Source organism: Talpa occidentalis, unplaced genomic scaffold, assembly GCF_014898055.3.
Source record: "Talpa occidentalis isolate TD23 unplaced genomic scaffold, MPIMG_talOcc4v2.1 talOcc4.17, whole genome shotgun sequence".
NCBI classification, from domain to species: domain Eukaryota; kingdom Metazoa; phylum Chordata; class Mammalia; order Eulipotyphla; family Talpidae; genus Talpa; species Talpa occidentalis.
In genome coordinates, this window is record NW_023601754.1 from 51,089,311 (window position 1) to 51,112,337 (window position 23,027).

General features: G+C 63.4%; 3 protein-coding genes across 3 annotated transcripts; 2 read left to right on the forward strand and 1 right to left on the reverse strand.

Moving 5' to 3' along the window:
* Positions 1 to 5,581: 5,581 nt before the first annotated feature.
* LOC119248767 (zinc finger protein OZF-like) lies at positions 5,582 to 10,358 on the reverse strand. Its single transcript, XM_037515641.2, has 3 exons — positions 10,329 to 10,358; positions 9,761 to 9,905; positions 5,582 to 8,855 (listed from the first exon to the last, which is right to left on the reverse strand). Exons 1-3 carry the CDS (start codon positions 10,356 to 10,358, stop codon positions 7,429 to 7,431), a joined length of 1,602 nt encoding a protein of 533 aa, XP_037371538.1. The 3' UTR covers positions 5,582 to 7,428.
* A 3,399-nt stretch (positions 10,359 to 13,757) lies between these two features.
* Positions 13,758 to 16,539, forward strand: ZNF324 (zinc finger protein 324). Its single transcript, XM_037515642.2, has 4 exons — positions 13,758 to 13,790; positions 14,266 to 14,392; positions 14,635 to 14,751; positions 15,167 to 16,539. Exons 1-4 carry the CDS (start codon positions 13,767 to 13,769, stop codon positions 16,537 to 16,539), a joined length of 1,641 nt encoding a protein of 546 aa, XP_037371539.2. The 5' UTR covers positions 13,758 to 13,766.
* Positions 16,540 to 20,255: 3,716 nt separating this feature from the next.
* ZNF446 (zinc finger protein 446) lies at positions 20,256 to 23,024 on the forward strand. The gene is given in 7 exon segments (XM_037515643.1): positions 20,256 to 20,597; positions 20,666 to 20,849; positions 21,064 to 21,158; positions 22,121 to 22,205; positions 22,282 to 22,289; positions 22,292 to 22,370; positions 22,506 to 23,024. Coding segments are annotated over 7 exon segments (1,257 nt in total). The 3' UTR covers positions 22,970 to 23,024.
* The last annotated feature ends 3 nt before the right edge of the window (positions 23,025 to 23,027 follow it).

The following is a 23,027-nucleotide window of genomic DNA, read 5'->3' on the forward strand; positions in this document are numbered from 1 at the left end:
TCCACCAGAGCCAGAGCGGGGAGCAGAGCAGGCAGAAGGACCGAAGGACACTGCTGAGGGGAGCAGCGGGCGGCAGGAGAGGTCTGCGCGCCATGCGGGACCCTCCTCCGGGGGCCGGGGAGCAGCCGGGGATTGAAATGGCGCTGCAGAGGCCGCGGGCAGCTTCGCAACCCAGCGCTCAACCGCTGCGCCACCGAGGAGGCCCCACTGCACAATTTTTAGGGGCCTTCATGGTGCTCGTGTAGGATTGAAGCAGGAGAGGTGGGAGAAGTGGATCGCTTTCCAGAGGTTTTGAAGATGGAGCCCATAGGATTTGCTGTTGCACACGCGGAGGAAGGGAGGGAGTGAGAGGAAGTGGGGACGGAGGACCATCCTCAGTGTCGGCAAGAAGGGGGTGCTGCCTATGGCCCTCACAGGTTAACTGGAGGAGACTGTTTTAGGGAAGATGAAGAGTTGAGTTTTGTATTTATGGAGTTGGGGGTATCTGGTCGGCTCTGGCCGAAGATGACACTCGCACCCATGAAAGTGCAGGGGGTTCTGGTGTGGCTTCCAGATGTCCAGACTGCGATGCGCACCGGGGAAGGGCTGGAGAATGGGTCTGTGGAAGGAGAGCCTGAGATGAGTTTGGGGAATCCAGGCTGAGGAGCAGAGGCCAGTGGAGGTGGGGGGTGCAGAAAAGGAGGAGGGTGGTCTGGGGCCAGTGCATCTGTCCTCTGCCTTTCCGTCTTTCTCATGCTCTCGTGGCCAGGTCCTCCACTAGTGTGGCCTGAGCTGTTGTCCTCGTCCTTAGAGATTCCTGAGAACCTGTTCCTCCATGAGACTGGCCTTTTCCTTTGCAGAGGGGCCGACTCAGGCATGGTTCGCCCTCTCACTGCGCAGCACCTGCCTGCCCCCAGAAGCAGAGACTCTGCCCCGTCCACATTTGTAGCTTCCACAGAGAGCTTAACAAAGAGACGCCCGATAAAGTACATGCGCAGCATTTGGAGAAGTGTTTTGAGCAGAAACACTTTTCTGCCACCAAGAAATTTCAGAATGGGGGCCACCCTGGTGGCGCAGGGGTTAAGTCTCAGCACTGTCAAGCTATTGTCAGCCACCGTGGCCTGAGCTTATCCCCGGCCAGGGTGCTGACCCACACAGCACAGCAGAGCTCTCCTGTCTCCTCACTGCTCCAGCAGTGGATCTGCCTGTTCTGCTCCCCACTCCGTATTTGGGGGGTCCTCTCACCACCCCCACATGTCTGGGCTACAGCCCAGTTCTTATATTCATAAATAAATAAAAATAAATCTTAAGGGCCTCCCTGGTGTGGCAGGGAGTTGAGCACCGCACTATGGTGTGGTCCGCAGTCTCTGCAGCACGAGTTCGACCCCCGGCCGGCCAGGGAGCAACCCACGTGGCGCAGCAGACCTCTCTTGTTTCGCCCGCTGTTCCTCTCAACAGTGTGCTTCGGTTGGTCTGCCTGTTCTGTTCCTCGCTCTGTCGCTGGTGAATCCTCTCACCCCCTGCATCTCTGGCCTGTACCCCAGCTCTTGTATGCATGAAAAAAAAATCTTTAAAAAAAGAAAAGTGTTTTAAAAAATCTTAAAAAAAGAATTCAGGGGCTTCCCCGGTGGCTTAGCAGTTGAGTGCTGGGTTGCGAAGCTGCCCGCAGCCTCTGCAGCGCAGGATCGATCCCCGGCCGCCGGCTGAGGGTCCCACATGGCGCAGACCTCTCCTGGTGCGCCCGCTGCTCCCCTCAGCAGTGTCCTTCGTCAGTCTGCGCTGCTCTCCGCTCCAGCTCTGGTGAATTCTCTCACCCTCCCGCGCTTCTGACTGTACAACAAACAAACAAATAAATCTTTAAAAAAAAAAGGCATTCAGAAGGGGAAAAAAATCCCAAGTACATTGGGTACACAGGTGGGTCTTCACCTTTGTCCCCATTCTGAGAAAGCAGCAGCCCATGCTGCAGTCAGAGGGCTTATCCCTTTGAGCACCAGAAAAAAACCCTTACAAGGGCTGGGAGTGTGGCCCAGACTTGAGCGAGAGTTTGCTCTGCCCCTAACGCGCAGGCGTTCACAGAGAAGAGCAGGGCTGTGGCGCCCCCTTCTGGACTCGGCTTCGAGTAGCACCAAAAAATTTAGAACAGGTACCAGTTGTTCAAATGCAGTAACTACATGAACACTCTTAAACCTTTCACACAAGCCCCATGGAGGAAGTGTAGTGTTAGAGCGGCAAAGCTGCCTCAGCCTTAACCCTGTTGCAGCAGCCAGTTGCGCCATTGTGAGTGACCAAAGCTGGAAGCTGCCATTGCTGTCTTGTTCTGCAGAGAATGACTCACACTGGAGAGAACCCCTGGGAGTACAGTAAAGCACTGCCCCGCGGTGGGGACTGTGTCCTGTTTGGTGATTCCGTGAGTGGAAGAACATCATAGAGTGTGGTCGGAGCATTGGGTGCCAGCAGTAGCCTCTTCCGACGCGTGCGTGCCGTGTCTCGTGGTAGTCTCGCTGTCCTTTGTGCTTGATCTAATTTTCATTGAAGATTTATTTATTTATGCACACAAGAACTGGCTGGGGATCGAACTCGTGCTGCAGTGGCTGCAGATAGCTTCAGAGTGCTGAGACTAACCCTGTGCCCCCAGGGAGGCCTTGGTTTTAGGTTTTGTTTGTCACGGCCACTAGCATCCAAAATTCACTGCTGCTATGTCCAGTGACAGGTCCCACAGACCTGGAAGTGAAATTAGAAGTGACTGAGTACTACAGAAGTGGGAAATCAGTGGTGGTTGTTGGTCACCAGTAAGGCACATCCCATTCTAACATAATTAAATGATCTTCAAGAACTAAGTGACATGGAGGGCCTCCCTAGCGGTGCAAGGGGTTAAGCGTCAGCAGTTTGAAGTATTTGCAGTCACTGCAGCACGAGTTTGACTCCCAGCCAGTGAGCTGACCCACAGGGCGCGGCACACCTCTCCTGACTCTCTGCTGCTTCTCTCAGCAGTGGATTTCAGATGATCCACCTGTTTTGTTCCCCACTCTGTCTCTGGTGAACACGCTCAACTCCCTGCACGGCTGGCCTGTACCCCAGTTCTTGTGGGCATAAATAAATTAAAAAAAAAAAAAAAAGCAATGAGGGCCTCCCTGGTGGCGCAGGCAGTTGAGCGCAGCACTAGCACTGTGAAGCTGTCTGCACCCTCTGCAGCACAGGTTTGATCTCGGCTGGCCGCGGAGCTACCCACATGGCACGGCAGACCTCTCCTGTCTCCCCGCTGCTCCCCTTTGCAGTGTATTTTAGTCAGTCTGCCTGTTCTGTTCCCGCTCTGTGTCTGGTGAATTCTCTTGCCCTCCTGCACATGTGGCCTGTACCCTGGTTCTTGTATGCATAAATAAATCTTTAAAAAAAAGAAGGCAGTGAGACAAACAAAATTTGCAAGAGACGGAAGCGCATCCCCCTTAACAGCACAGCTACAACATCAGCATCAGCTACAACATCACTGGGCAGCAGGAATTTGGAAAGCACCTTCATTGTCTGTGATCTTCTGTTGAGAGGCCTTGCTTTGTGGTGCTGAGCTGTATAGCCATTCAATGTGGAAGAGCTGGTCAACCCTAATAGCTCCTGCCTTGTCTGAACTTCACCATAATGTGAAGCCTCTTGAGACCGGTGACTGATTAAGTCTTTGTCTGCCTTATTTTTATTTATTTGTTTTATAGAGGCATGTATTGTTTATTTATTTATTATTTGTTTGTTTGTTTACACAAGCACTGGGTACAGTCAGAAGCGCGGGAGGGTGAGAGGATCCACCAGAGCCAGAGCGGGGAGCAGAGCAGGCAGAAGGACGGAAGTACACTGCTGAGGGGAGCAGCGGGCGGCAGGAGGGGTCTGCGCGCCATGTGGGACCCTCCTCCGGTGGCCGGGGAGCAGCTGGGGATTGAACCGGCGCCGCAGAGGCCGCGGGCAGCTTCGCAACCCAGCGCTCAACCGCTGCGCCACCGAGGAGGCCCCTGCCTTATTTTTAATGTTTTTCTTCTTCAACCTCTTTTTTTGTTGTTGTTTAAAGATTTATTTATTTATGCACGTAAGAGCTGGAGTGCAGTTCAGAAGTGTGGGGGGTAAGCAGATTTACCAGAGACAGAGTGGGCGCAGAACAGGCAGATCCACTGAAATCCACTGCTGAGGGGAGCAGCGGGGAGACAGGAGAGGTCTGCTGTGCCCTGTGGGCAGCTCCCTGGCCAGGGATCGAACTCGTGCTGAAGTGGCTGGTGATAGCTTCCTCGTGCTGAGACTTAACCCCTGTGCACCAAGGAGGCCCTCAACCTCCTTTTCTTTAGTAAACCACATTTAGTATAAAAGAATTGGCCTTTGTGGAAGCCCCTGCATGGGCACCCTTTGGCCACAAGCTGGACCTCGTGGAAGAAGTCCCCCCTGCGGAGTCAGTTCATGATTGCCACAAACCGCTGATCTGCTTCACGGCCGTATATTTGCCTTTTCTGAACATTCCACGTGGATGGACTTACATGACGTGCAGCCTTTGTGGCAAGTTTCCATCGCTTACATAATTGTGAGGTTTATTCATGTTGCATCATGTCTGTGGCCTTTTTTTTTTCGCTTTCATTTATTGACTTTTCACTAAGTTTAAATGCTTGAGGGGTACAGTAGTACAGTACAGGTGGATTCTGTGTGGTATGCCCTTGGCGGGAAGGTGGCTTGGGGATTAGGCACCAACCTCGCGCCTAGCCTGGCTCGCGTGACCTTTCCCTGTCACGGTGGTATTGCGAAATGTGCCCTCAGGAGTCGCCCTGTTGCTCTCTGCTTTGTGCACATTAGCAAATCTCTTGCCTGCACAGAATTCAGTTTCCTTTCCAGCATAAACACCTTTTTTTTTTTTTTTTTAGATTTTTAAATTTTTATTGATACCTGCAAGAACTGGGGTGTAGGTTCATCAGAGACAGTGTTGGGAGCAGAACAGGTAAACACCTTCAGCCAGAGTTTAGAAGTCCTGTTCCCTGCAGGCCTTAGTTATTTGCCCACAAAGTTCAGCAGCAGGAACCTATTTTATTCTGTTTTATGGCTGCATAATTTCCCAGCGCGTGGATGTACTGCGCTTACTTACCTATCCCCGACGGATGGAGTTTTGAACTGCCTCCGTTTCTTGGCTGTTGTGAGTGTATTAGAATACAAACATGCTTCCTCTTCTCCTTTACCTAAGCACTGGAAGCAACTAAGTATAGAGTAACAGATACTTTTCCAGTAATAGAATCCTGTTTTTGGATTTCAGAAAACAGTAGGTGTGGACCTCCCTGGTGGCGCAAGGGGTTAAGACACAACCTATGAGCCTGTCCACAGCCCCTGCAGCACAAGTTTGATTATCAGGCCCAGCCGGCCAGGGAGCTACCCACAGGGCGCAGCAGACCTCTCTTGACTCCCCGCGGCTCCCCTCAGCAGTGTGTTTCAGTAAATCCGCCTGTTCTGTCCCCACTCTGTCTCTGGTGAATCCTCTCGCCCCCAACCCTTCTGGCCTGCCCCAGCTCTTGTATGCGTAAATAAATAAAATGTTAAAAAACAAACAAAAAAAGGTAGGTGTGTTCTACCACATTTTAGTAAATTTCCTCACCTCTCCTAGGCTGCTTAAAATTTTTTAATTTTTGTCGAATATCCTAAACATTTTGCCATTTTAAGCATTTCATTGTCCAGTTAAATGGCATCACATACGTTCACGTTGTGTGCAGCTGTCACCATTATCCATCCACAGACCTTTTCATCGTCCCAGGTCCTGCCTAGCAAGGATGTCTTGGAGGAGAGCCGTGCGGGTGAGGTAAAGGACGGCCCAGCATCCTCAGGTGGTTTGCTCCGGCAGCGGGCAGCACACCGAGAGTCGCACCACCCCATGGAGGCCTCAGCGTTGACTCTGGAGGATGAGCCGACGGTGCAGGACTTCCCAGGACTGCAGCGCTGGGTGTCTCCTGGGCCCATGTCACCGTCTGCCAATATGGCCAGCAGTACAAATCAGGTTTTCATGATTGTTAATTTTTGTTGTTTTTTTTTTAAAAAGATTTATTTTATTTACTTATGCATACACGAACTCGGGTGCAGGCCAGAAGTGCGGGCGGGTGAGAGGAGTCCCCAGAGACAGAGCGGGGAGCAGAACAGGCACATCCGCTGAAATCCACTGCTGAGGGGAGCAGCGGGAGACAGGACAGGTCTGCTGCGCCAAGTGGGTAGCTCTCTGCCCGGGGATCGGACTGGTGCTGCTGCAGCTGCCGATAGATTCTTAGTGCTGAGACTTAACCCCTTGCGGCACTGGGAGGCCCCCGCTTGCTAATTTTTGTAGTGAAACTTCCACCGGGTCACTGAATGTGGAGTTGAATACAGTCTGCTCCAGTGAGTGGGTATGTGGTAGTTTGTATGTCCTCCACTTGCCACTGCCTCCCCGACCCCAAACCCAGTGTTTGCGCCCATTTGTGTTTTCATCCAGCTCCAGTAGATCCCACATCCACCGACACCCGCCTCCAGGGACAGGCCCCAGGCAACAGTGCCCCCAAAGCAGTGCTGCGGAATGTGGGGCATTCCTAGGAACAAGAGAACCAAGCCCTGCTACCCAGATGTAGCTGGAGACTCATACCACGAACACCCAATTCCCCAAACTCTGGGCCCAAGGCAGTCCTGGCATCTGAGACACAGATTTTGGCCCAGAGACCTTCAGTCTGTCCCAGGAGGCCTGATCAGAAGGCAGATTAGGTTATGCTGCACTCAGGCTCCTCCTTGCTCTCCTGCTGTGGGGGTCGGCGCTCCTTCCCCAAAGCCTCTCCTCTCTCTGCACTGTAAGGTCCCAGTTCTGTCCTCAGTCTCCACACACAAGGGATAGAATCCCAGGAGTCAAGGTGGCATCAACATTACATTAAGGCCTTTATTATCACACCGAGGCAGGTCTCAGGGTTGGGTCATTTGGAGGCTGGCCTCATCCTCGCAAGCATCGTATGGGCTCCACACTGCCTGCAGAGAAGGGACGGCGCCTGTGGACATCCTTAGACACCAGTTCACCACCTCCAGGAGGGAGCTAGGTCAGGGCATCACCTGAGAATGGGGGATGGGGGGGAGGTGGAGAGCACCCCCAAAGGCTTCTACCACCTGGGGCTCCCTCCAAGGAGTGTAAGGAGAGAGTCCACCTTCCCTGAGTGTGGTGAGGTAATAGGCACATGCTGTGGGGTCCTGCCCGCTGGTGACATGGCATCTGGGCGAGGTAATTTGGGAACGCACCTGGACGGGTTTGAAAGTTTGGCGCTCCTGGAAGTTTCCACTTGTCTGGCAGTCATAGGCAAGCTCTCTGGGAGGGGTGTGGAGATGTGTGTATTTTGGCCCTGTCTTCCTCACAGAGGCTCCTGTCAGAAGTTTCCTCAGAAGTGTGTCCTTCTGTGGTGAACCAGGAAAGAGCCCAACTAATCTTCCCACACTCGCACCTACCTAAGGCCTCTGTTTGGTTCGAGCTCTCCCGTGGTGCAGGAGGCTGAGGCTCTGATCAAAGGCTTTCCTGCGGCCACCCCGCTCACGACGCTCCTTCCCGGTGTGACCCTTCTGGTGCTTAGAGAGGTTTGAGCTGTAGCGGAAAGCTTTTCCGCATTTGTTACACCTGTAGGGCTTCTCCCCAGTGTGAACTCTCTGGTGCTGGCTGAGAATGGAGCTTTCACTGAAGGCTTTGCCACACTGACTGCACGCGTAGGGCCTTTTCCCAGTGTGGACTTTGCGGTGCTTCCCAAGGTTAGAGCTGTAGCTGAAGGCTTTCCCGCACTCAGGGCACTCATAAGGCCTTTCTCTGGTGTGAACCTTCTGGTGCTGAATGAGGGCGGAGCTTTGACTGAAGGCTTTTCCACACGCTCCACACGCATAAGGCTTTTCTCCAGTGTGAATCCGCTGGTGTGGGACAAGGTTGGAGGGGCAGCTGAAGGCCTTCCCGCATTGGCTGCACTTGTAAGGCCTCTCTCCTGTGTGGCTCCTCTGATGCAGAATGAGCTTGGAGGTCTGCCGGAAGGCTTTCCCACATTCACGGCACTCAAAAGGCCTTTCTGTGTCGTGAACTTTCTGGTGTCTGACTAGGTGGGAGCTGTTGATGAAGGCTTTCCCGCACTCGCTGCACTCATAGGGCCTTTCTCCGGAGTGTATTTTCTGGTGCTCCACAAAGTTGGAGATGCAACTAAAGACCCGCCGGCACTGTCTGCACTCGTAAGGCCTCTCTGTGTTGTGAACCTTCTGGTGTCGAACAACGTGGAAGCTGCGAGTGAAGGCTTTACCGCACTGGTCACACTCAAAAGGCCTTTCTCCAGTGTGAACTCTGCGATGCTGAACGAGCGAGTGTTTGCGGGTGAAGGCCTTCCCGCACTCACTGCAGCTGTGATGTGCTTTTCCATCGTGAACCTTCTGATGTGTCCTCAGTTGAAACAGGTGGCTGAAGGCCTTCCCACACTCAGGGCACACATGGGACGGCTCGCCAGCATTAACTGCTTGCTGATTAGCACGGGTTAAGTTCTGCCTGGAAGCGTTTCCCCTTGCTGGACATCTGGAGGGTCGCTCTTTGAAGCGCGTGACGAGGTGGTCAAGGAGGGAGAAGGCCTTCAGGAAGGCTTTCCCACAGCCGCTGCACTTGAAGGTCCGCTGCGGGGTGTGGCCCTCCTGCCGCTGCGGGCAGCTGGCGCGGGGCGGGGCGGCCTCCCGGTGCCTGGGGTTCCCGGCTGGCTCCCCCTCCCTGCGGGCGGCCTGGCGTTGGAGGCGGCCTACGGTAGCTGGAACGTTCTCTCCGGCCCCTCCACACATAAACGGCTTCTCTGACAGGTGGCGTCTGTGGCTCGTCACCGGCTTAGGAGGGGCCTCCGCGTCCCCCAGGCCACCTAGACAACCTGCGACAAATGCTGGGTTAGAGACAAGGCCGGGACTCCAACTCGTTCCTTAGCTTTCAGCAGGGCCAGCACAGGCAGCCCTGGGAGATTTCTGACTGGAAACAACAGAGAAAAATAGGCACCAGCCTAGGAAAACCCAGCACAACTGGGCCTGTGTTGCTCCCAGGTTTTGTGCCGCTACATGCGTATTTCATAACGCACCGATGACAGGCCGATGCGGATGGCCCTGGCAAGGGGGAGTGGGGAGACTCGGTGATCTGGGCACGGGGGTCGTCCATCATCCAGCATTGGGTGTGAGTGCAGCGGGCCAGAGGCGGAGTGTTCAGAGGAAGGGAGGAAGGTGGGTGTATGGTGCTGCGACTGGCACAATGACAACCTCTGCCCCAGCTCCTACTTGCCACAGCCAGGGCCCCTCGAGGCCGCTCCTGCGGAGCCACGTGCACTCTGCCAGGCACCCAAGGCTCCTGTCCTGTTCCAGGGCGCAGGGAGAGGGCGAACTGCACAGGGCTTGGGAGTTGCCAGGCCTGGCCGGAAGACAGGTTGGGTAACTGAGAACACTTCTCCGTGACAGACCAAGGGACGCCCATCAGGTTGGCACTGGGGAGGAATCTCCAGTCGCACTTAGCCTCGGAGGCGTGCTCAGTAAAAGGCCAGCTGTCCCCTGTGCGGTGACCACTGCCGTGTCTGCCGGCCTGCACGGCCAGGCCCCTGGGAAGGTCTGACAGGAAAGGTTAGCGGTGCCACTGGCTGGACAGACGGGCAGTGGGAATGGGACTCCTGGCCCGGAGCCCTTCCCAGGAAAGCTGCAGAAGCAGCTGTTGGGGCTCCGGGGAGGAGGCAGCACCTGGATGAGGAGAAACGCAGGGCCCGGAATAGGACCCCGGGGGGTCGGTGGAGGGCCTCACCCAGCGAGGACACAAGGGCCAAGTTCTCCAGCATCACGTCGCTGTACAGGCTCCGCTGAGCCTCGTCCAGGAGCTCCCACTCCTCCCGGGAGAAGTGCACGGCCACGTCCTTAAACGTCCCCCAGCCCCGCCACGACCGGGACAACTGAGTTGACCAGGCCCAAGGACAGCAGCAAAAAAGGAAAAAGGTCAGAGTGAGCTCAGGATGAAGCGCCCGGGCCGGGGCCGGGACCCTGCCCAGCACCACCTCTGACCCCGGCCCCTGCCCCCCGAGCTCCAGTGCAGGCCCCCCCCCCCCCCCCCCGGTGCGGTCACCGTGTGCCCCGTCGCCTGCCAGGCACCGCCCCGGCTGCTCCTCCCCAGCCTCCCACAAACGCCAAGCGGGCCCGTCTGCTCCCGGACCCGCTGCCAGCACCCCCGGGGCGCGGGTTTCCCGGGCGCATCTCCAGAGGCCCGCGCTCGCCAGTGGTGCCGCTCGCCCCGCGCGGGGCGACCTGGCCGCGCCCGCTCCCGCCCCCCGGCCACGGCGCCCGGGGCCCGGGCTCGGCGCCGCGGCTCCTCCACTCACGTGCGCCAGCGGCCCGGGCGCCGCCGCCATCGGCCCGGCCCGGGGCTCGGCGCGGCGTCAGCGCCCCATGGCCCTGCGCCCTCGGGTGCCAGCCGCGGAGCGGCCTCGGCGTCCGGCCCAAGGGCGGCGCGCGGCGACCTGTCAAGAGCAAACCCGGCGACCCGGAAGTCCCGCCCGCGCGCGGCCTAATTCCGCGCCGATTGGCCCGTGAGCGGCTTCCGGCCCGGCGCCTTCTGGGCAATGTAGTTTCCGTCCCGGCGCTTCCTGGCGGCCCGGCCGCGCCGCGAGGAGTCCTGGGACATGGGGGCGGGGGCGGGGCCGCGGCGCCTTGAAGGGGCGGGTCGGAGGCGCGGCCTGGGCCGAAGCGGGTGGGGGGTGCCCCCCTCCCCCCGACGGCGCCCTGTTGTCCCGCCCGCGGCGCGCCGCCCCTCCCCCGCGCGGCCCCCCAGCCGGCTTCCTCCGTTCCGGCCGGCGCCCCTTGAGGGACCGGGTCTTGTCCGGCCGCCTGGACCCGGCGCCGCGCCCGCCCTCTGCCCGCGGCCCGCCGCCCCTCGGGCCTGCTCTCCCCGCCCAGGCTGCGCGCGGCCGCTTTCCGCCCTCAGCGGCGCGGCCTCCCGGCCGTCGGAGCCCGCTGACCGCCGCCGCCTGCACCTCGGGGCCTCGCGGCCGGTGCGGAGCCTCCCGGCGCCAGCGGGTTTCGCGAAGGGCCCCCTTTACCTCTCGGGCCCCTGGGAAACCCTGATCCCCCATGTAACAGGGGATCCCCAGGAAAGGGGGATCCGGGTTACCTGCCCCACCCAGGGGAGGCGGAGCTGAGCAGGGAGAAGAGGCTCCCAGAGACTGGGAAGGAGCAGGACGGAGCCGCAGGCGCCCTGGGGGAGGCTCGTGGAGCCAGGCAGGAGGAGAAGCCCGCTGCCTTGTAGTAGGGGGGGGGGCAGTGCCGGTTTTGTCTTGATTTTGCTCTTTTCCTCCCAGACTTGTGTGGTTGTTTCTGACCCTTTTCTGTGGGTCCCCCCTGCAAGGTGCTTTAGACTGTGGCAGCTTTGGGGCCTTGCTCTGGGCCAGTCCTGCTTGGATGGATTTTCACCCATGAGGGGACGGGTGACTCCGGTGCTTGATTTAGAAATTATACTCTTTGCCTTTCCTGTGTTGTTTACTAATTGTATTAAAGTTCATTTTCATTAAGGTCTCCTATGTTTTGTGTTGATGTCGCGAATGGCAGAACCTATTTTGAGCAGGCAGGTTTGTGCGAGTCTGGGGTGCCCCTCTCCCTTCCCTGTAACAACATTACTCTGCATTTGCCTATTTTATCTGCTTCATTTCAGCAGAAGTGTATAATCATAGGCCCCTCGTGCCTGGATTATTTCTCTTAGTATATTCAAGGCCCGTCCATGTTAGCACACCCATCAGTAAAAAGAACATTTGTTCCTATAATTTTTTAAAGATTTTATGTATTGGGCCTCCCCGGTGGCGCAGCGGTTGAGCGCTGGGTTGCAAAGCTGCCGGCAGACTCTGCAGTGCCAGTTCGATCCCCGGCTGCTCCCCGGCCACCGGAGGAGGGTCCCACATGGCGCACAGACCTCTCCTGCCGCCCGCTGCTCCCCTCAGCAGTGTACTTCGGTCCTTCTGCCTGCTCTGCTCCCCGCTCTGGCTCTGGTGAATTCTCTCGCCCTCCTGTGCTTCTGACTGTACCCAGTGCTTGTATGTATAAATAAATAAATAAATCTTTAAAAAAAAAAAAAAAAAAAAGATTTTATGTATTTATACGCACAAGAACTGAGGTGCAGGCCAGACGTGTGTGTGTGGGGGGTGGGGGTGAGAGGACTCCCCAGGAACAGAGTGGAGAGCACAAAAGGTGGATCGGCTGACATCCACTGCTGAGGGGAGCAGTGGGGAGACAGGAGAGGTCTGCTGTGCCATGTGGGTAGCTCTCTGGCCGGGGATGGAATTTGTGCTCCAGAGGCTGCGGATAGTTCAAAGGGCTGAGACTTAATCCCTGTGCCACCAGGGAGGCCCCTGTGTTTGTTCCTTTAATAGGTAAGTAATAAATATCCCATCGTGTGGATCCATCATTTTATGTTTTGTCCATTCACCATCTGGTGGTCTAGGGTTACTTCCACCTTTTTAGCTTTTCTGAATAACACAGTAAACTTCGGTGTACAAGCGATTTTGAGTCCCTGTTTTCAACTCTTTTTACTGTATCTAGGAGTGGAATTGCCAAAAGATGTAACGATCATGCTTTCAGATTTCTGAGCAACCACTAGCATGTATTCTGAATGTGAAACGATGTTAAGCCCTTTCAGATATGCAACTTGCAAATATTCTGTAAGTTGGGTTTTCATTTTTTTGGGTGGTGTCCTGTGGTATACGAATACTTCAAATTTTGATAAAATCCAACTTACCCATTTTTTTGTTTTCGTGTTACAAATAAAGATTTACCACTGTTTTCTTCTACGAGTTTCGTGGTTTGGGTCCTTATATTTATGTTGTCAGTGCATTTGGCATTAAATTATGTGTGTGGGTCTGTTATGCGTGGGTGTGTGCCCAGCAGTGGTGATGTGCCCAACGTGAGGTTCCTGGGGCGCTACAGGAGCCTGTACTCGCTGCCGCCATCAGGCGCTTGGAAGCACAGTCCACAGCTAGGGGGGCAGATGCACGCTGTGCAGAGCCATGGAGGCCACAGCCAGGTGCGAACTGCTGACCATCGGAGAATCCAGTCTGCAGAAGGACCATCGTGGGGCGCGGGCTGTGCAAAAGCGTTTGGTGAGTCGTGACCGAGGCAGCGAGGTCAGGCGGCCTACAGGCCCCGACAAGCATTGGCTGCCCCCGGCGTCGTCTCCGAAGCACAGGTCCTCCCTGCGCCCGGCTGGGCCCTCAGGGCCCTCAGGCGCGCCTGCGTTTCGGGCGTCGCGGCCGTCGCCCCCTCCCAGCCGGGTCACTGCGAGGGCGGCGCGGCCGGACTCCACTTCCCGGCGGCCCGCGCGGCGACGCTTAGCCGTTGCCGTGGAGACCGCGCGGCGCGGCGTCCGGAACTACGACTCCCAGGAGGCGCCGCGCGTGCGTCGCGCGCGCCGGGGCCAATGGGCGCCCGAGGCGGGGCCTCCGCGCCCGGATTGTCACTTCGCCGCCGCGTCGGTCGCTCGCCCGGGGCCGCCGCCGCGCCGGGCCCTGCGCCGCGCCCCCGGGACGCCGGGGGCCGCGAGGACGGCGTGCGCGGAGCCCGCCCGCCGCCCCGCCGCTCCCGCCCGCCGCCCGCCGCGCGCCGCGGCCCCCCGGGTGCTGGGCGGCCCGCGGGCCCGGGCGGCCGCAGCCACGTGCTCCCCGGCGTCGGCGGCCGCCCCGGGGGCGGCGCCCTGGGCGGCGGCGCGCCTGACGGCCCGGGACGCGGAGCCCCGCGCCCGACGGCGCCCCGGCCGGCCGCCCCGACGGCAGGCGCGAATGGCGGCGGCGGCCCCGGCGCAGGTGAGGGGCACCCGGCCTCGAAGGAAGGCGCGGGGGTCGGCGGCGCGGGGCAGAGCGCGGGCCCGAGGCCGCCCGACCCGGCGGGGTCCGCGCTGGGTCGGAGCTTGGGAGGGACCCGCGGCTCGCCGCGGGCAGCTCGTGCCCCTGCGGGCCCCACCAGGGCGGCCGTGGGTCCGGGAGGGTGGGCGGCGGCCTGGTAGGCTGGGGCGAGCCAGTGTCGGGGAGAAGGGCGCCCCTCGATGCTTGTCCCTGGGCCAGAGCAGCTGAAGGGGTGGCGCCGCCGCACACGGGGTCGTGAACATGAGGGGCCGCGTGTCAGGTGAAGGGCAGGGGCTCTGTCCCCAGGTGGAGGCGGTCACGGCCAGGGTGGCCAGTGCCCGTGGGACATCCATGGAGAGGAAGGGGGCGGGGGCTCGGGCCTGGTCACGCAGCTGCAGCCCAGACCGTGACCGTCTCACCGCATCTGCCGGTGCAGGACCTGATGGCCTTCGAGGACGTGGCCGTGTACTTCTCTCAGGAGGAGTGGGGGCTCCTGGACGCAGCCCAGCGGGCCTTGTACCATCAGGTGATGCTGGAGAACTTTGCCCTCGTCGCCTCCCTGGGTAAGGATCTGAGGTTGCCAGACTGGGCTGCTGGCACTGACCCTTCGCCCTCTGGCCACAGTGAGCAGCCTCCCTCACTGGCTGAGCGTCCCCTTCCTCAGGCGTCCCCTGACATGCTTCTCCTGGTGGGGACAACTTGTGAGATCACTGGGTTCCTCGATTGTGTCTATGATGCTATGCGTATCACAAAGCCCCGGCTCTGGGTCGGCCTCCGCGGGGCCCTCACATGCTCCTCCTCACAGGACTTGCCGTCTCCCGCCCCCATGTGATCGCCCAGCTGGAGCGTGGTGAGGATCCCTGGGTTCTTGCTGGGATGGACGTGGCCATGACCAGGAGCTCCCACAGGAGGCCCAGCCCCGGTGAGTAGGAGCGGGGTGGGCTTGGGCCACTCTGTGGCCAAACTTCTGTTCTCCCCTCCTGCCCCTCCGGGACACACTTCCTCCCGCCTCCCATTCCGTTTCCACCGTCAGCCTCTCCTAGCGTCCCCGCTGCCCCCAGAGCACCATGGTGAATCACTCTCCGTGGTGTTTCCCCGTCTGTCTTCACCAGCGCGTCCCTGAAGGATTCAATTCCTCATTCACTCGTGTTTTCATAACACCTGCAGTGGCTGGCCCTGACCCAGCCTGGGCACAGTCTCCACCAGGCCGCTGCGGGCCTGGGCTGGGGGAGAGCGTGGTGGCCAGTTCACCATCAGGTATACAGTGTCCACAGCCTTCGGCCCTGGTCACGACCTCTTGGCCGGGACATGCTGGCATCCGCCCTGTCTGCCTGCAGGTTCCCAGCACCCGGCCAAGGATGGAGAGGTTTCTGGAGAAGTGACGCTGCTGACAACTTTCCTGGAAGCCCCGTCTCGGGTGCCGCCTGGGGCCCTCCGCTCAGGGGATGCTGTCCGGGGACTGGAAAAGCGCCGGGAGTGTCGGTGGGGCCCTGCGCCCTGTCAGGAGAGAAAGCCCAGCGGGGTGTCCGTGATCTACTGGGAAAAGCTGCTGCTGGGCGCAGGCCGTCAGGGGGCGGGAGTCAGCCTGCGACTCACCTCCCCGCTGAGGGCTCCCGAGGGCGGCCCGCCCGGGAAGCAGACCCCTGGCAGGACTGCCCGGCGAGGCGCCGGCCTCGAGGTGGGTGACGCCAGTGGGGCCCCGGGCCGGGGCACGGTCTGGCCCGCGCCCGGGAGCCCCCCCGCCGGCCCGGAGCCGCCGACCTGGGAGGAGCTGGGGGAGGCGCTGCAGGCGGGCAGCGGCCTGCTCGCGGGAGAGAAGCCCTTCGAGTGCCGCGCCTGCCGCAAGGTGTTCGTGAAGAGCTCGGATCTGCTCAAGCACCTGCGCACGCACACGGGCGAGCGGCCCTACGCCTGCGCGCAGTGCGGCAAGGCCTTCAGCCAGACGTCGCACCTGACGCAGCACCAGCGCATCCACAGCGGCGAGACGCCCTACGCCTGCCCGGCCTGCGGCAAGGCCTTCCGCCACAGCTCGTCGCTCGTGCGGCACCAGCGCATCCACACGGCCGAGAAGGCCTTCCGCTGCGCCGAGTGCGGCAAGGCCTTCAGCCACGGCTCCAACCTCAGCCAGCACCGCAAGATCCACGCGGGCGGCCGGCCCTACGCCTGCGCGCGCTGCGGCCGCCGCTTCTGCCGCAACTCGCACCTGATCCAGCACGAGCGCACGCACACCGGGGAGAAGCCGTTCGCCTGCGCGCTCTGCGGCGCCGCCTTCAGCCAGGGCTCTTCGCTCTTCAAGCACCAGCGCGTGCACACGGGCGAGAAGCCGTTCGCCTGCGCGCAGTGCGGCCGCGCCTTCAGCCACAGCTCCAACCTCACGCAGCACCAGCTGCTGCACACGGGCGAGCGGCCCTTCCGCTGCGGGGACTGCGGCAAGGCCTTCGCCAAGGGCGCCGTGCTGCTCAGCCACCGGCGCATCCACACGGGCGAGAAGCCCTTCGTGTGCGCGCAGTGCGGCCGCGCCTTCCGCGAGCGCCCGGCCCTCTTCCACCACCAGCGGGTCCACACCGGGGAGAAGGCGGCGCGCAGGCCCCGGGCGCAGGCCCCGGCCCGAGCGGCCCCGGGGGGCGCCGCAGACGCAGCTCCCGGGCGGGTGGCCGGGCCCCTTCCTGGCCCTGGCCCGTCCGCGGGGGCCAGGTCCGCGCAGGTCTGAGGCGGGCGGCAGGCCTGTCCCCCGGAGGAGCCCGCACCTGCTCTCTGCCATCCGCGATGGCGGGCGTGGCGGCGCTGGGAGGTGCTTCCTCACATCGGGACTGGACGCTTGGTGCTTGGCCAGCGGCTGCGCCGATCCAGGCCGCCCCAGGGCTTCCCGGGAGTGTGCCGGGCGGGGTCCCGGGTGGCCGCCTCGGAAGGGCTCAGCCTGAGCTCAGATTTCGGCTCAGGAGGGCATTTGCAGCCCCCGATGAGGCAGGATCCTGATGAGGGTCAAACATGCCCGCCCCGCCTGTATGCAGGGCTTGAAGTCCCCTGGCAGCCCGGGAGCTGGTCGCATAGGCTGGCACCTGCCGGAGGAGACACTGGTGAGCAGAGGCAGCCGTGAGCTGCACACAGGAGAGCCGGTACTTGAACCCAGGCCACTGACCCAGCCTTTAGGAGCCCAGTGGGGCTGGACCGGGCTCCCCAGACGTGGGAGATCCACAGGGGTGATGGGGGCGCAGCTCAAGGATGGTGGCCTTGGTCGGACCACTGTGCCAGTTCGTTCAGTTTCTGCCTAAACCTCCGCATTGGACATGCCCTTTCATCAGCAAGGTTGTTGCAGTTTGAGCCCTGACCAGAGCAGTTGTTTCCGAGGAGACGATGGGCTGCTTATTTCCTCGCCTCGGGTGTGTGTGTAGTGCCCTCCCGACACCCAGCCCTGGTGTCACCCCGCCCGGGGAGCACTGAGGCGATGCAGCTTGCCGCAGTGGGCTTCCTGTGGCTCTCGCCAGTCACGCCTCACCTGTGGGGGCGAAAGCCTAGAGATGGAAACAGGATGTCATTTGGAATTGTCATGCTGATCTGGGAGCGCAGCCCCCCTCACGCTGCAGGCCGTGTGCGGAGGTTTGACAGAATCAGTCTCCAGAGGCTTATAAAAGTTTCATTTTGATAACGTGTGTGAGCAGCGACTGCCCCTGGTGCTGGAGCGACTCAGACCTGCCACTGAGATGGGTTGTGGACTCAGGAGAGGTGGAGGTGGGGTGCTGGTCAGGGCCACGGGGCATCAGAGGAGGTGCAAGGGGCAGAGACCCTGGCAGGGAACAGCGATGAACCCACCGCAGCAGCAGCAGCACCGGGAGTTGGGCAGGCTGGCAGTCTGAGGCCATGTGACCAGGACGGCTGACCTTACCAGCCTTGTCCTATCCCCTCACTTGCGGCCCCGCCCCCCACCCCTGGGACCTCACAGGCCTCCTGCAGAGGGGACATGATGGGACCTGGCTCCCCCAGATCCTCAAGCAGGCGTGTACCCACCCAGTGGGCCCCGCAGGTGTGCTTCAGCCCCAACCAGTGATCGGCACTTTCCCCAGGCTGCCTCCCTCTGCGTGCAGGTCACATCTACCTCAGGCTGTGCTGCCCTCACCTTGCAGACCCCCACCCAGGCCTCTGGTGAACCCATGGTCTTCAGGAGCAGAAGCATCTGGTGACTGCAAGTGGGGGCCCAGTCTATCTGGAGCACTCCCCACCCCACTGATGCCTCCCCTCAGTTGCTCCCCCCTTCTCAAGTGCCCTTCCCACTACCTGTGGTCATTTTAGGCCTGTCCTGCCTGTTCTTTCTGCTGTCAATGAACCCTGAACACGCTGTGAGTGAGTCACCGGGCTTTCTGCTCTGGTTAAGCTGGTGGACTGGACATGTGTCTTGATTCTAAAGCCACAGCAAGGAGCCCCCCCAGCAGGTTGGTGACAGAATGCTGTCACCGATGCAGGAAAGACAAGTGCCGCCGGCCCCTTATCGGCGCTGAGGTGCAGGTGCTGCCTCCACGCCACCGAAAGCCTTCCGTTTTCCTGAAACCTTGCTACAGCTCTGTGGTAGGGCGTTGGTGTCAGGCCCCGTGGATGCCACAGTTCGCAGCGCACGAGTCCCTCGGTCGCGACCCTTAGTACCCCCGCATTTCCCACGTGCCGTTAGCTGATGTGAAAGCAGAGCCGCGGGGAGAAAATGAAACCCCACGGGTCAGGCCCGTGTCGCAGAGCGCCGGCTGCCCTGAGCTGGCACAGAGGTGGGTGGCGGTCGGTCCCAGCAGCCTAACTCCGGGCACGACCCAGCGGGCCCGGATGCCGGCCTCGCACGGGAGGGGGCAGCCGGGGGAGCCGTTCCTGCGGGGCCTGCTTTCCCCAGAAGACAGACAACGCCGCGGGACGGTCCAACCGACCGCACCACGGCGGGGTGGCGCGGCCCCAGCCCCAAGCTGGCGCCCCGCGTAGCCGCCCGGGCTCCGACGCCGACGGACACGCCTCGGGGTCCGGTAAGTTGCGGCTCGAGCGCCTGACGGTGGGAGCGGAGCTCCGCCGCCCGCTGAGGAGCGCAGGTCGCCCCGGCGGGAGCGGAAGGCCGAGGGCACCCCCGCCTGCTCCGCGCCGGCGTCAGCCTCGCGGGCGTCCTCCCAGGGTGGGCGGCGGGCCGGGGCGCCTTCCCCCGCCGGGGCGCTGCCGCCGGTCTGCGCCGCCGGGCCCCCACTTCCGCCCTCCTGCGGGCGACGGGCGACGCTCCGGCCGTTGCCGTGGAGAGAGCGGAAGTGCCCTGCGGTTGCCAGGGGGATGGCTGGGCGGGGAGAACATGCCTGTGGGGGCGGGGGCCGGGCCGAGCGCAGCTCTGATTGGCTGGAACGTCCGCGCCCTCACCACGCCTGCCAATAGGAACGGGCCCGATGTGCACATGCGCAGGAGTCCAAGGTCCCGGCCGTCTCAGCCGTTGGTGAGTCCAGGGCTCGGATGCCCAGAGAAGTGGCCGCCAGTCAGGGGAGAGACCCCCGGGCCCCGCGGCCTGCACGTTCCTCTAAGGGGCGGGGCGCCCGTCAGACAGGCCTATGAAACGGGAGGCGGCCGCGCCCGTCCTTTCCTGCGGAGGCTCATGGGAAACGTAGTCCGCGGGCTTTCGGAACGGGCGCGTGATTGGCCAGAGGAAGGCGCGGGGGCGGGCGGCGCCATTCCCGGATGTGCCTCGGGCCCCTGTGCGCCCTAGAACTGAGCGGGGGTCGGGGTCGGGCTGTCTCCGTGGGGGGCGGGGCCTCCTTGGAGGCGGGGCTATCCCCTGGGGGCGTGGTTTCCCGAAGAGGTGCTCTCCGGTGGGGCGGGGCCTCCTTGGAGGTGGGGCTATCCGCTGGGGGCGTGGCTTCCCGGGAGGGGCTCTCCGGAGGGGCGGGGCCTCCTTGGAGGTGGGGCCCTCTCCGTGAGGGTGTGGCTCTGCCTGCGAGGGGCGGGGCCTCAAGGGGCGGGGCTACCTAAACGAGGGGCGGGGCCTCCGTGGAGGCGGGCCTATCCGCTGGGGCGTGGCTTCCCGGGAGGGGCTCTCCGGAGGGGCGGGGCCTCCTCGGAGGTGGGGCCATCTCCGTGAGGGGGTTGGCGCTGCCTGCGAGGGGCGGGGCTACCTCGGCGAGGGGCGGGGCCTCCAGAAGGCGGGGCTCCCTCAGCGAGGGGCGGGGCCTCTGGGAGGGCCGCCCGCCGCGGACGCGCTCCCCCCTCCTCGCCCCACCCCCACCACCTCCCGGAGCCCCGCCCACCCGCTTTGGGGGCGCGGCCTGCGGGCCGGCACCCCCGCGGCGCGCTCTCAGACTCCCCCTTGCGCCCCAGCGTCCTGTCTGCTGACCGTGCCCGGCGGGGCGCGCCGCACCCCCGGGCGCGTCCTCACCGCTCCTTCCCTGCAGGCTCCTCTTGCCGGCCGGGACTCCCAGCGCGATGCCGCCGCCGCCGGGCGCCCGCAGCCTGCCCCCCGGGGGCCCCGCAGCGGGCTTGGAGGAGCCGGAGGCCGCGCGCCAGCTGTTCCGGGGCTTCCGCTACCGGGACGCGGCGGGGCCGCGCGAGGCCCTGGCCCGGCTCCGCGAGCTCTGCCGCCGGTGGCTGCGGCCCGAGGCGCGCTCCAAGGAGCAGATGCTGGAGCTGCTGGTGCTGGAGCAGTTCCTGGGCGCGCTGCCCCCCGAGATCCGGGCCTGGGTGCAGGGCCAGCGGCCGGGCAGCCCCGAGGAGGCCGCCGCCCTGGTGGAGGGGCTGGGGCAGGACCCTGGGCCACTGCTGGGCTGGGTGAGTGCGGCCGGCGCTCCCGGGGGACACGCAGCCCGGAGCCTCTGTGACCGGCCTGCGCTCCCCAGATCTCCACCCAGGTCCTGCGGCGGGAGGTGGCCGCCGCCCAGAGGACAGACACGCCCCACCCTTCAGAGACAGAGGAACGCCCCGGGGCTCCTGAGGAGGCCCCCCCGGACACCCAGGGGCCGGGCCCTGCCCCCCTTGGCTGCAGCGTGAAGGAGGAGCCGGACCCTGACGCGCAGGAAGCGGGTGAGGGCGGCACCTGCGACTCCCGCAACTGGAGGTTGTGTGGGAACAGGGCTGCGCGGGAGAGGAGGTCCGGGGTGCACGAGACCCCAGAGGGACTGCCCGCTGCCCCGGGGGAGCCCAGGGCAGCGCGGTGCACAGGGCAGAGGGCGCAAGCGCCAGCACTGGCTTGTCCTGGCCTGGTGGCCGCTCCTGACCCTACCCGCCTCACCCCCAGCACCTTCCAGCCCCCTGGCGACAGCCCTGAGCCCAGGGGGGCACCTCGGGCCCCAGGACCCGGCTTCCTCCACCTTCCACCCACCCAGGATCCAGGTGAGCAGCCCGGCAGCAGGCCCGGGCCCCCGGTGCGTCCTTGGGGACTAGTATCCATCCCCTTGCTGTCCTGGCCCCTGCCAGGGCTCCCATGCGCTGGGTCCAGAGTGGAGTGGGTGTCGGGCGCCCCGGCGGGTCGTGGAGCTGGGGGTCTCGCCCTGTTGGGAAGGACTGGGGCCTCCGGCCAGGGAGAGCTGGTCTGGAGGCTGTTCGGGGAGCAGGCGGCTTCCTTTCTGGGTCCTCAGCTAACCCCTGGAGACTGGGACCTCCTGTGCAGGTGGGAGGGGCAAGATGGCCCAGGGCGGGTGCTTCTGACGGCCACTTGGCTGGGGGCCTCCCGGACTCCCGGGGTCAGAAAGGGGACCTTCTCTCAAGGACATGCCCTCCTCCCGCGGGTCTCCGGGTCTCCAGCCCCGGCCCTGGATGCAGCCGGCCGTGTGGACCCGGCAGAGGTGCCGGGACTGGCCCGTTGGCCCCCTCGCATGGGTGGCAAAAAGGGTGGCTTCCGAGTCCTGCTGGTCAGGCCCGTGCCTGCAGGCTCCCCGCATGCCTGGCGCCGAGGCCGGGTCCTCTCCCCGCCCAGCAGGCTCCTGATGGCGGGTGGTGCCCTGGGGGCTGAGGAGGGCGACCGGCAGCCAGGCAGGGACAATCGCCCCGGCACAGCCAGGACCAGCCCAGCGCCACCCTGTCCCTGCTGGCCCACAGGCCTCCGTCCCGGGGTGCTGGCTGCCCTCCCGCCCAGGCCGGCGGCTCAGCCCCAGGCGCCGTCCCTGACCCTCTGCGTCGGCCCCAGCACTGGGAGGCCCGGCTGAGCAGCCCATGCCCGGCCGGGCCGTGGCTCCCCAGAGCGCCGGGAGCCTCAGCCCCTGACTTCTTGCTGAAGGGGGCAGTGGGGCGGCGGAAGCGCTCTGGGCACGCCCAGGTGAGGCTGGGTCGCCCCGGCGCTGACGCCCGTCCCGCAGGAGCCCTGGGGGCTGCTGAACCCGACCCAGAAGGAGCGCTACTGGGACGCGCTGCTGGAGGAGTACGGCTCCGTGGTCTCCCTGGGTGAGCGCCCGCGCCCCGCGCCCCGCGCCGGCCCTCGCCCCCGGGCGCCCCTCCTGACCGCCCCTGCCCCCAGCAGGGCTGCCCGGCCCCACCCCGACGCGCCCGCGGAGTCGGCGCCAGGTGCCCTGCGCGCGGGACCCGAGGGCCAGAGCCGGCTCCGGGCGGGTGAGCTGCGCGCCGGGACCCCGGGTGCCGCGCGGGGGGCGGGGGGCTCGGGGCCCCCTGCACGCGGAGGCCGCGGGCACAGCCCCCCGGGCCCCCGGGCCCCGCCGCCCCCCCCCGCCCCGCCCCCGGGAGCAGAGGCCGCCGGCCGCGAGGGCCCCCCCAGCAGCCCCGAGCCCCCGCCGCGGGTCCCTGGCCCGGGGGACTGGGGGGGCCGGGCGGGCCCGGGGCCCCACGGGGGCGCGGCGCGGAGCGCGCCCTACACGTGCGAGCAGTGCGGCCGCGGCTTCGACTGGAAGGCGGTGTTCGTCATCCACCAGCGCTCGCACGCGGGCGGCCGGGGCGCGGGGGGCCCCGAGAGGCCGCCGCCGCGCCCCCGCGAGCCCGGCCCCCCGAGACCCCCCCGGCGCGCGCTCGCGGGCCCGCGCGGCTACGCCTGCGACGAGTGCGGCCGCAGCTTCAGCTGGAAGTCGCAGCTGGTCATCCACCGCAAGGGCCACGCCGGCCAGCGCCGCCACTGCTGCGGCGACTGCGGCCGCGGCTTCGACTGGAAGTCGCAGCTGGTCGTGCACAGGAGGAGCCACCGGCCCGAGGCCCCCTGAGTTGGGGGCGCCCAGAGCTGCCCAGCGTCCGTGAGGGGCCGTGGCCCCGCCGCTGCCA